The sequence below is a fragment of the Manihot esculenta genome, chromosome 5 (assembly GCF_001659605.2).
Source record: "Manihot esculenta cultivar AM560-2 chromosome 5, M.esculenta_v8, whole genome shotgun sequence".
Taxonomy (NCBI): Eukaryota; Viridiplantae; Streptophyta; class Magnoliopsida; order Malpighiales; family Euphorbiaceae; genus Manihot; species Manihot esculenta.
In genome coordinates, this window is record NC_035165.2 from 30844477 (window position 1) to 30857073 (window position 12597).

General features: G+C 33.8%; 2 protein-coding genes and 1 non-coding gene across 3 annotated transcripts; 1 reads left to right on the forward strand and 2 right to left on the reverse strand.

Annotated features, from left to right (window-relative positions):
- Positions 1 to 510: 510 nt before the first annotated feature.
- Positions 511 to 4276, reverse strand: LOC110615440 (glycine-rich domain-containing protein 2). Its single transcript, XM_021757280.2, has 8 exons — positions 3694 to 4276; positions 3477 to 3594; positions 3134 to 3388; positions 2506 to 2958; positions 1844 to 2337; positions 1310 to 1508; positions 989 to 1144; positions 511 to 918 (listed from the first exon to the last, which is right to left on the reverse strand). The coding sequence occupies exons 1-8, from the start codon at positions 3849 to 3851 to the stop codon at positions 511 to 513; spliced, it is 2241 nt and encodes a 746-aa protein (XP_021612972.1). The 5' UTR covers positions 3852 to 4276.
- Positions 4203 to 4275, forward strand: TRNAA-AGC. Its single transcript has one exon. It is a non-coding gene; the product is annotated as a tRNA-Ala (tRNA).
- A 2397-nt stretch (positions 4277 to 6673) lies between the features above and the next one.
- On the reverse strand, positions 6674 to 9191 carry LOC110615312 (pentatricopeptide repeat-containing protein At1g09900). The gene is made up of 2 exons (XM_021757132.2): positions 9045 to 9191; positions 6674 to 8937 (listed from the first exon to the last, which is right to left on the reverse strand). Exon 2 carries the CDS (start codon positions 8859 to 8861, stop codon positions 7065 to 7067), a length of 1797 nt encoding a protein of 598 aa, XP_021612824.1. The 5' UTR covers positions 8862 to 8937; positions 9045 to 9191; the 3' UTR covers positions 6674 to 7064.
- Between the last annotated feature and the right edge of the window lie 3406 nt (positions 9192 to 12597).

The following is a 12597-nucleotide window of genomic DNA, read 5'->3' on the forward strand; positions in this document are numbered from 1 at the left end:
AAAATAAAGTTTTTTATAAAAATAAAAATTTATAGTGTAAAAATTAACAAAATAATAAGTTAATATAAAAATTTCTAGTGTCTTTTTATGTTAATGAAATTATATATGTATATTTATATATATATAACATAATAATTTTTTTTTCTTTTGAAATTGATAATTTTAATTATTAATCTTATCAAATACATTTTTTAAAAATATGTGATGAAATTATATTAACGAACTATTAATATTTTTTTACCAATACGTTATAATTTCATTGGGTTAGAACGAATAATTTGCCTCCATTTTAGACTATTGCTCGTTTAACGTTAATATGAAAGTTTGTGTATGGAGAAGTTTCAAAACTCAACGTAAAGAAAACAAACTGTTAGAGGGCAATTTTATGTTTATTAAAAGTTGATCAACAACACATTATTTAAGACTTTAAATACTCCAGCCATCCTTATTTATGTAAGTCTTGTTTAAAAGTGGAGCTTAATGCAATATACTATATGATGCAGAAAGAGCCTATTTTGTCTCATGGCCGCTATTACACCCCCCACCACAACCACCTCTACAGCTCCCTCCCCCACAGCCACCACCACCACAACCACCCCCACAGCTCCCTCCCCCACAACGACCACCGCAGCCTCCGCACGTGGTGCTCTTCATTATATCTCCTACTTTGCATTCAGCATTGGATGTGTTATACTCGGTTCCACCAATTGCATGCACAGCATAACAGTTTTCGCACCCAGTAGTCTCCCAATCAAAGTCACTCTCCATTTTTGAGATCATTGCTTGCTTTAAGGCATCATCCAATTCTCTAGGACTCTCCCTGTTGGCACTGAGATTGAAATCACCTTCCTTCCTCAAAGTATTAGCAAGTAAAAAGGCCAACAGTATCCCAGGAAATACTAGCCATTCTTCATTGATCTGTTAGAATAAAGCACAAAAATGATGAGCCTGTGACTTTCTAAAACTGTGTTCTTGACAAAAACTATACCTGCACAAAGCCAGACTTCAAATTGAATAATGCCACAGCTCTTCCATAAGGATGTTTTGCAGAGAATTCAACTGCTGTCATCATGTTCTCTGCCCTTTTATGCTTCTCACAGCTTCCATTTTCATACTCCAATTTTCTACCAGGTAAAATAACCACCTGGAAAAGAAAAGCATATTAAAATCATTATGCTGCACGCTGGATAGAAATTTTAAGATAGAATTGCTTTATTCCAATATATTTTTCCAACGAAGGTTCCATGTCTGAACTTGTTAGCATTCATCCAAGCACCAGTTACTAAGGCCGATTGACATAGATCTTCACCTTTTGGCGACCTGTAAGCTCAAAGATCTGACCAACATTATTGAGTTTATTCTGAAGCTGAAACCGCCAGGTAGAGTTTAGCAGAGACCATCCTGCTCCAAGAAACTCTGCAAGTATAGGAGTTTCACCAGAAGTAGTCATGCCAACAGCTTCCTTTTTGAAAAGGTAGCCATATTTTGCCTCCACTTTCATTGAATCCCTGATAATTATTCAAATGTTGGTTAACTCAGTCCAGCAAATGTCTCATCAGATGCAGAATTCCATGCAGCAATGAGATGCAAAGGGAGAAATTTAATAAAAATGACAGATTAAAGCAAGAATGTTAGGGAGCTCAGTGATAGTAAGATCAACAACTGGTCACTATTACTTCTCTCTTGGTATGAGTTGTGAGGCACCTGTCTCAACATTGAGACAAGCTATGCTGTTCATCAAAAGAGCTGTGTATTATTTTCAGTACAGAATTGACAAGAAGCTACCCGAAAGGCAAAATGTTTTCTATGAATCAAAATTGCAGTCTGAATTAATTTTATGCACCTCATTTGAAGGGACATGATCTCATTGCCAGCGTCGTCCACTATGCATGTCCACCCTTTACCCTGTCGATGTGCCTTAACTAGGTGCAGCATGAATGGTGCTTGGACTGGCGGAGTAAAAGACAGTGCAATGCGTAGATTGATAGGCTGAGAACTCAAAGTTCCAGAATTTGGAAACAACTCAATCCACCTTTCATATGACAGTGAAGAATCTGGTTTCATAAGGTCCTGTAAAGAGATTGATGCTGTGCCCAATACTCTGCCAGGCCTTGCAAGATAACGAACTGAAGATGAATTTGTCATAAGTTGACAGACAAGTTCTCCTTTGGGCTCACTCTGAAAAATAGCTACTTGTCTCTCCTTTGCCTTGGGAAAGATGCTTATGCTTCTGTTGCCTTTAAAAAACATATCCGGTTGTTTCATACTAAATGTTGCAAAAAGGTTTTCTTCACACCCGACAGGTAAGTTTATGACATCCACAATGTCCAGCATAACCTGAAAAAGAAATCAGGATCTATATCAGCCGAATCCTACAGCTCAATCATGGTGGAAATATCATTTCACATGAGAAATTGGGTTTGGCTTTTGTTCGTTATGGGCTTTATTTAATTATTACAAATGAAGCTCAGAAGAGTAAATGTAGAAGGGGACATTTTAAACTACCTCTGTAAACATTTTCTTGGGAATTTGAAGCATACTTTGATACTTATTGGAACCAACCACCTTGCTTAAATTGTCCAGATGGCTCACATTGATTGTGAGAGGTGATGGAACACTGCCTCTATACATAGCTCCTGCTCTCCAGTACCTGGAACCGAATGTCTCTTCCCACTGTTTGGTGGTCTGTAAACATCCAGTATCCAGCTTATTGCCTTTAGTTCTGTCCGAATCTGTATCATCATGCTCTAATACTCTCCCCAGTATTGCCACCAGATCTTTGCAATAAGAAACAGGACGCAGCTGGTGAGAGTGCCAGATAAGGTCAATGTCATAAGTTGGGACACAAAATTGGCTGATCGACTTCTCCTGGTTTCTCTTTATCAAATGCAGAAATCCCTTGTATCTAGCTACAGCTCCTTCAAGATAGACATCATCACTCATATGGGATCTGGACACCTGCCACAAATATTGAAGCCAAGGTGGTGGATTGCTTGCAGCTTGATACAAAAACTAGACAACCCAACCTACAATTTTACTTATTTGGAAGGAATGCAGCTTTTGGAAACCTGAGCCAAAATCTAGTTATGATATGGTAGTAGATTGTTTTGCATGAGTCAAATTTCTCCATTACCTGATAATAGAACGAACTCTGCCTTTTGACAGCTGAAACCAGATCATAGTTGGTGGATTTTTGAGCTCCCAGAACATTGTTGCCGCTATCTTCTGATATTTGTGTGCTCAGATTCAATTCATAAGGTTCACAAGGATACATCCTGCTCCATATTTCTTCAGTCTGCTTTTTGCAGGAAGCTTGAGTGGAGGATACAACATTCTGGCTGCCAAGGATTCTCCCATAGAGTTCCTTGCAGTCATTTTTGTAGCGCACCTAAGCAATTATTCCAGAATTTTATTTCAGAATCTCTGTCCATGTTGACTGAAAAATGCATTTCGCAATATATGATCCAGGGACCTACCGGATTGAGCTTATGGCAATGCCAAACCCATTCACAATCAAGTGGCACGACCAAAGGGCCTTCTGATACCTGAGACTTTGCTTGTTTGGCAAGCAAAGGAAGCCAACAGTATTTGTACCTGGCATTGGATTTGTTATTTACAAACAAATACTGTTGAACATGATAAAAGAAACCCATTACATAAACAAATTTCAGAAGTTGGTATAGTGCATATAACCTATGAATAGCTCGGTTTAAAGCAGAGCCGTCATAGAGTTGGCGATGCCTATCGACCTCAGCAAGAAATTGTAGCTGCTGTTTAGCTGCAGCTACCAAGTCTTCACTTATTGCAATCTTCTGTGCTTCAGCCCACTCTAGTTCCTGCACCTTCTCCATTCTCTGTGTTAGTTCAAAGCACACAAAAACAACTTCAGGACTTGTATCTTTGCTTCCTGCCCTCGTCCGTGGATTTTGGTTGATATTTATAAGCTCAAAGTTCAACTTCTGCACTTGAAATATTTGCAATGCACCGTGGATATATCATATATGTTGTCGTGTGAAATTCCTACAGTGAATAAAGTGGGAGCTACAGAAGAATAAACTGACGACTTCACAGTCACGTCCCGTGCGCGTTCCTTAATTTGTGGGAACTCTGAACGCGCTGGTTTCAAGGCCCGGGGGTTGCCTGGACGTCTTAGTTTCACTCCATGAGCTACTTAATCATATGTTTCAACAATGATGGCCGACGGGGATGTAGCTCAGATGGTAGAGCGCTCGCTTAGCATGCGAGAGGTACGGGGATCGATACCCCGCATCTCCATTTTTTTTCTTATCTTCGACATAAAACTCAAGTGCCCATTAACTCGGCGTCTACCTGTTTGGTTACCTAATCCATACTTGTAATCCATCTTCGGCCCAAGACAAACGTCTTCTTTTCTTGCATGAGCATCAAATCTATTTACCACATACAGCAAACTTTCTCGTGAGCGACATGTCTCGATTTTGAAAAAGAAAATGTAAATATATATATATATTTTTGAAATGGAATGTAAATATATTTTTAAAATTTTAAATTATTTATTAATTAATATTTTTATTAAAATTAATAATTAAATATTTTACTATTTAATTTATACAGTTTTAAAAAATTTATTAATTAATTTTTTTAATTTAATAAAAAGCCTACTAATTACTCTTTACATATTAAGAATATTTAAAATTTTAAAAATATTTAATATTAAAATTAATTAAAAAATTAATTGATAAATTTTTAAAAATATTAAAAATATTTTAATATATTTTTTAAAATTAATTAACTAATTAATTAGTTTTTTTATAACATAAAAACCAAATAATATGATAGCAATTACATATAAATCACATAAATTTTTGAAAAAAAAAAAGAAGCAAGTTATCACATATAATATTTTCATTAAAACATATATATACATTGGACTAATTTGGATTCGAGTCGCTATAAAATCTAAATAGAGAGATTTATTAGAATAGAAGTTTTTTATCCAAAAATTAAACTCTCAGATTTTTTTTGAAAAGAGGTATTTTATTTCTTTCATTAGATCCAACTTGAGAAATATATATATATATACACCGCTAATTCAATTTTTAAAAAATAATCATGAATTTGAAAAGACAATGTCAGAAGAACTTATTTGTGAGGTAGAAATCAAATTTACCATGTCAACAACGGGTTACCTGTCATTGCCTTTTCTTTAAAAAAAAAAATAATTCAACATCCTGCCGCTCATTTGACAGGTAGTAGGCTATCAAAATAAAGCATGTCTCAATAGACTTTCAAAATCTTCCATATGACATCCAAGTAGCTAATTTTAACTTATCTAGAGATCTTTAGAACTAATCCTAATTGGAGTTTGAATGGATTGATACAAAGGGTTAGATAGGAATACAGTATGAATAGGGTGAATTATTATAAAGTTGTTTAGTTTTTAGGAACTATACTGGCCTATTACTATTTCAAAGGATAAGAATACCAGTGAATGTCAAAGGAGATTAGGAGGACAAATCCTGGAAGTACTATACTATTTAGGGAGGATAAGAGTTAGCTTTATTTTTGTTAGATGACCTCCATGAATTGCATTTTATTTTTTTGCTTAGTTCAACATTAAAACAATTCTAAAGAATATTTGTTCATGATTGAAGTAATATACTGTAAATTGTTTATCAATATCAATATATTTTTAATGTTTTCAATTTCAATGTTCAAGTATTATTCCTCTTATTTTCTATGCCAATCAATCTTCAATCACTTGAAATTGATAACAGAAAATTAGAACACGAAATTAATTTCATAAATTTGAGAGGAAATCATGATCTATTTCATTAGAGCAGGAATTTAGTTTCATTTCATTATAACAAGAAATTGACAATTATATAACCTATTCATAATCCATATACTCTAACAAAATGCCACTCAAACCTAACAACAATTCCGCATAACAACCTATAAAAACAACTACCCCTTCACCCTAGAAGAATTTCACCAAACTAAATCTTCAATTTCTTTGTATTTTTGTCTTACAACTCTAATTTCTTTTTCATATCTCTCAATCTTTTTCACAAGTCCTGATGTAATCTATGATGTTCTACTAGGGAATAGCTGATCAAACCACTGGAAAAAATCACAGTGATCACTCCTCTGCATAAACCTAAGGATAGCTCAAATCAACACAAAAACTAATGATGAAACCTTTACAACAAATATGTCTGAAAATCAAAGCACATACTCCATAATTTTTACACCCATAAAATTGCTTGCCAGGATTATAGCTTATCCATGAGGTATGCAGCTCTGCCTCAAGGTTGCTATGTGCATCTTTCCCCTTGCATTCCTTCTCTTCTTCAAGAACTCCCATGATAATTATATGAGAATCCTTCATTCATCATACACTAATTTAACATATTTATACTGTAAGATTTAAAGTTTTCTGTTTTCATTGAATTGAGAAGGAAAGTGCTAGGGGAAAATGAATAAAATTAATTCAACCCGGTCCATATACATTCAGTGGGCAGTGGCACATTGCACGGTGAGCCCTGGAGAAAGCATATCACTTGTATTCCTACAAGCACTCTTACATACTGCTTCACCAATCTCCCTTGTGTTTGGGAAATTTTTTTATCCTTTTCTTCTCTTTTCTTTGAGGGAGAGGGGGTGGTGTACATTAACTCATCTGACGACACACTTAAATAAAAAATTATATATATATGTAATATCAAATTTTTATCACTAAACAACGTACAAACAAACAACCAGGCGAAATCATTTTACTAAGGATGAGCAGCAAGGTATAGATGAAAGCAAAAACTTGGATGAGTGTCTATAACTAAAACCAGAAGAGATAGCCCCAGTGAAAGTCATGTGGCATGAAGCTAGCTACCAATATTAGAACCACATAGACGAACCTATCAAAACTGAACAATTTCGCTCATTGTGAACGGTTAAAAACTAAGATCAGGAAGAACTAAGGCAGGACCCTTATGAAATCAATTATGCCAGAGAAGCACAGGAAACAATCCAAGGAATAAGTTACCAGAGACCAGCATCTGGAAGCAACCCGCTAAATAGAGAGTAAGCTACATCCTTACTGCCACCTTTTCAGCCGAACTTTTCTTCACAACTCCTCTTAAGCACAGCTCATTCAACAACTCTAAAGCCTCCTTTGCTAAACCTTCATAAGCTATGCCTTCAATGAGTATGGTGTATGAAACTTCAGTGGGTTTACATCCCCTTGATACCATATAAGCCAAGAAGTCAATTGCACGGTCGGTCTGTCGAGCCTTACAAAGTCCCAACATGACAGCATTGTAGGTGATAGCATTAGGTTTAATCCCCAGCCCTTCCAAATCATGAAAGGATTTAATTGCTTCATCAACCTTTCCTTCTCTGCTTAGCCCGCCAATAAGTGAAGAGTAAGTGATTATATCAGGCTTGAGATCCTTTGCTCGCATCTCTTTCAATAGTTCCACAGCTTCATCTGTTTTTCCCACCTTGGAAAGCCCATCAATCACAGTGTTGTAAGTGATCAAAACTGGTGAACATCCTTTACAACTTAGCTGATTAAGTATCTCAACTGCAGCATCAACCTTCCCATCTTTGCATAGTGCTGTGAGAAGAGTGTTGTATGTCACAATATCCGGATAACAACCCCTAGACACCATTTTCTCCAGGTACTCAATTGCCCTTTCCATCTTCTTTTCTTTGCAAAAACCATGAAGCAACGGGTTGTAACTTAAGGAATTTGGAGTGCATCCATGCCTAGGCATCTTCTCCAGTATGTCAATTGCTCGACCTAATAAGCCCTTACGGCACAAGAAATTAATCAATATGTTGAAAGTAACAACACTAGGAGAACAACCTTTCCGAACCATTTCAGCCAGTAGCCTCTCAGCATCCATCCACCTGCCAGTGCTGCACATGCTACGCAAAATAATATTATGTGTAATCACATTAGGTTGGCATCCATATGATGGCATGTTGTTTAAGAACTTGATCGCTTCATCTAACCTCCCTTCCTTGCATATTCCATTGACAAGAACATTGTAAGTAACCACATCTGGTTTGCATCCCCTACTTCGCATCTCATCTAAGAGCTTCATGGCTTGCCCAACCCCACCTTCCCTGCAAGTCGCCTCAATTAATATGGTATATGTAATTACATCTGGATAGCACTCCTTTTCCAACTGTCTATTAAGAACTTCCATTGCTTGTTTCAATTTTCCACTATCACACAAAGCACGGAGAATTGTATTATATGTAACAACATCAGGGGCAACACCCATTCGGTCCAGAACCCTTAAGGCTTTATCAATCTCCCCTGCCTTACAATACCCACTAGTCAACACATTGTAAGTGATTACATCAGGAACAGCCCCCGAGTCCTCTACTATCTCCATAACCCTAGCTGCCTTCCTAGTTTTCCCAATCTTGCAAAAACCACGAATCAAACTTGTACAGGGAACTATATCAGGAATATCCCCTCGATAAACCATGCTCTCCAGAAACCTGAAACCTTCCTCTAATTCCCCATTCCTAACCAATTTACGGAGATGATTATTGCTTTCAACTTCCCCCAGATTCGGCAAAGAATCCATTGGATTCGAAGGAACGTGCCCATTTCCCAACTGCCCATTTGGCGGCTTATCAAAACTTTGAACTTTACCATTGGAACGAAAAGCTTCGACCCCAGAAACAGCAAAAACCCGACTCCGTTTAAACTTTCTAACTCCTAGAGAGACTTTCATGCTTGAATCAACTTTAGCCCTAACTCTAACTCCAGCAAAACCACTGCTGCTTCTACTATTTTCTCCATGGAAGTGTTGAAATAAGCAAAACCCTTCATGGGTACGATGTGTATGCACTATCAAATCCATACCTCGGCTACTTAATATGACTGAAGCTAAAATCAAGCATTCACGGCGGGCATAAAATTATTTCAAGAAACCCAAGCTTCACAGGTTCGTTCCGCACGACATAGATAGAAAAACAAGCGAAATGGGATTTTTGGAGAGCAAAATCAATTCATGAAAAGAGAAAGAGTGCGAAACCAAGCTTACCGTAAAGATTGATGCATAAGATGAGAGACCCAGAACGGCTTGAATGCCGGCGTGTTTCCCTATCCAGTTTGTGTCGGCTTCTGGGCTGTGCAGAGGCATGCGGGGAAGTGAATCAGAGAATTAGATCTTTGCCCAAGTTGGATACTTAAAAGGAAGGTTTAGGAATTAGAAAAATTGCCCAGCAGGCCCATCAGCCCAATCTCAGAATAAGATGATGCATTTTGGGCTCTGTTTGCTTCTATTCTATATATGAGATTATGCCCATATTTGGATTTGAGGAATATTATTAGATGCAACTTTTGTACCATATAAAATGTTTATGTAGTACGTACAACAAATAAATAGGATAGGTATTACGTAGGTGCACCGTATTCGGTTCAAATTTAAAAAATTGATCAAATCAAATTGATTTAAAAATTTAATTTGGTTTTTTATATATTTCAGTTTGATTTGATTTTTAATTTCAGAAATTTCGATTATTTCAGTTCGGTTTGATTTTAATCAGAAAAAAATTAAAAAAATCGAACCGAACCGATTAGTGATAATAATATATTTTTTCAATAATATAGAGAAAATAAATCATATTAAGATTAAAATATTTTAATTAAATTTTAAAATATTAAAAATAAAGTATAAAAAATAAAAAAATTATTAAAAATCGAAATCGATCAAACTGAACTGAATCGAATCAGATCGGTTCGATTCGATTCGGTTTCTGACCAAAATCGATTCGGTTTGATTTTCATAAACACTAAAATTTTGATTTTCGGTTTATTCAATTCGGTTTGGTTTTAAACCGAACCGACCGAATGCTCACCCCTATACATTTACATAAAAATAATTACTTTTTTTATAAAGAATAAAATACTAATTAATTATCATCATTTTAAATTTTACGAATTTATATAAAGATTATATTTAAGTATTTATTTAATTTTTATTAATTTATTATATTACATAAATAATCTTACATAATATAACGATTTTATTCAATAATTTCTCATTTAAGAGTTTTTATTTTTTTTTTTCTCCATTGCTGTAGCTTAGTTTTTCAAATGTCTTTTCGATGTGTGTCTCTAGTTATTAGACTTGCTTCCATTTGTATTCTTTTCTCTAAGTTTTATTCATCTGTTTTTATTATTTGGTCCTCTTGGTTAACTTTATTTTTAATAATAATAATAATTTTGTTGCTAAATAAATAAAAGAAATATATTTATTTAGAAAAAGTTGATTAAACTTACGTATTGCAAAAAGTAAAAGATTCTTAAGAAAATAAAATAGAGGAGCTGGCATACCTAATTAACCAAGAACTTGATAAATATCATGCATCATATTGATATTTGTTCAATGTATTTTTCTATTAGGATAAGTAACAAAGGGGGTGTTGCCTGCCTCCCGACAGCAATCAATCCCTTCCGGTCATAGCCGTTTCGCTCGAGAAAAACAAGTCAATGTTTGGGCACAGGGAAATACCTGTAATTGTAACCAATCACCGGTTGACAAAACCTCATTAAAAAAAAACATTGTTTCCTAAGTTTGAACGTAAATGACTAGGATTCATTTGTTTAGTTGAAAACTTTATCTAAATTATGTGGGCATTTTGAATTTTTTACATTAAAAAAACAAAGATATTTTGGATCAAAGTATTTGAACCAAATCTAAGTTTAGGTGAGGTCACACAGACGTGTCAGAATTTTAGCATCACCCAAACCTTAAAGTCACATGTGGTTTTAACCTGTTTGGAAGATATTTTTGTAGATTAACACTATTACATGGTCTTTTTCTTGGGGATTAGTAACTTTATTAAAGTAATGTTTCCAATTAAGCAGGCATGCTTCCGTAGCACGTGGCTGGCTTTTGAAAAAAGTTTCAAGTATTCTCACTTCAATATTTTCTTTTTTTTTTTCTTTAAATAAATTATTTACAATTAATATATTAACCATCTCTAATTATAAGATTTTTCTAGATTTATAAACAGATTTTTTTAATAATTCAGTAATAATTTGTTGAGAATTTATTTACCAATAAGTTATCTATAAATTCAGGTCAACTGCTATAAATTTCCGTCAATTGCTATAAATAATTGCAAAAAATTTAAAATAATTTTAGTGTAGTGGCTTTCCATCTCCATAATTGTTTACAACTCTAAATATTAATATTAAAATTAATTTATTATTATGTTTTTTTATAGGTTTTTCATAACAAATTATTATTAAAATAAAATCTTAGCATAATTACTTTAATATCTTATCATATATTTTTTTCAAAATAATAAATGAGTATCGACTTATTCGTATTTTCCTTTATAATAATTTAATAAATATGTTATTAATAATAAAAATTATATAACTCTAAATTTATTAAAGTTAAAGTAAATGTAATAGTTTCATTTCAAAAAAAAAAAAATAAATGTAATAGTTTTTATTAAATAACTTTTTATAATAAACATGAAAATTTTGCGATTTTAAAAAGAGTTTTAACAAAAAGCAAGAATAACTATGCTCTTTAAATTAAATGTTTTAACGACTGCCGAAGAAAAAGTTTTAACTTCACAATTGAATATAAGTTTGAACTCAGTAAAGAGTACTCTTATTGATGCAGGCTTCATGTGTTAAATATTCGCTATATAACTCTATTATCACAATATTGTTGTTTATAAAAAGAGAAAAAAAATATGTCAACTTTATATCAAAATCAAATTGAAAATGAGAAACTGAAAATACCACAAAATTGCCCTGGAAAAGATTAAAGCTTTTGAACTAAATTAAGTTAAATTTTAGGAGATTTTAGATTGAATTCTTAATCCTCCCCTTTAAAAAAAAATGAATTTTAAAAAATGAATTTGAAATTAAAAATTTAACTAAATTTAAATTGAAAATAAAAATAACTACAGCGAATATCTACCCTATCCGTCCCTATTTATACCTAATATTCTGACGAACACAATCCGTTGCATCTGGTAGCTCAATTTTATTGGTGAATTTTGACTTATTCCTCCCTTCAATTGCCTCGCTCTTATTGGTAGGTTATATTAAATCTCGTAATTGACAGTGACTTGTTCTTTTCTAAATTGTTAAATCTCAAAACTCGTTCACGTGATCTCATATCATACGATTATTAAAAAATAATAAATTATATAAGGTGTCACTTTTCATTGGTCACCTTTCAAAATATCTAAGCTTGGCTACAAGCTTTTCTTGAAATATCTAGTCCTTTGGCTATTAATTTAAAGGGGGAATTATGAATCCACAAATACATCTGAAACAAAGTCCCACAGGTGGTGGGGCATTTCCAACATTTCTTTTATTTTTTATAATTTAAAAAATTAAAAATTGTTCTTTTACTTTATTTGTCCTTTTTTAATTTTCCCTTTTTTCCGTGATAGTATAGAATATAAAAAAGAGCCCTATAATTTGGAGGAAGTTTGAAGAACCGAAGGAGAGGGTAGGACATTAGCTACGTGTTCGTTTTAGATTCGCTCAAAGTGACACGTTGAAAATTAATATAGACCTAGTTTAATTCAAGACGTAGGTGATTCGATTCGATTCGATGC

Coding starts and splice junctions, on each gene's coding strand:
- LOC110615440 (XM_021757280.2), bottom strand. CDS start 3,851: ATGGAGAAGGTGCAGGAACTAGAGTGGGCTGAAGCACAGAAGATTGCA. Junction 3,595..3,693: donor TTAAACCGAGCTATTCATAG/GTTATATGCACT, acceptor ATCCAATGCCAG/GTACAAATACTGTTGGCTTC. Junction 1,145..1,309: donor AGCTTACAGGTCGCCAAAAG/GTGAAGATCTAT, acceptor TTTCTTTTCCAG/GTGGTTATTTTACCTGGTAG.
- LOC110615312 (XM_021757132.2), bottom strand. CDS start 8,861: ATGGATTTGATAGTGCATACACATCGTACCCATGAAGGGTTTTGCTTA.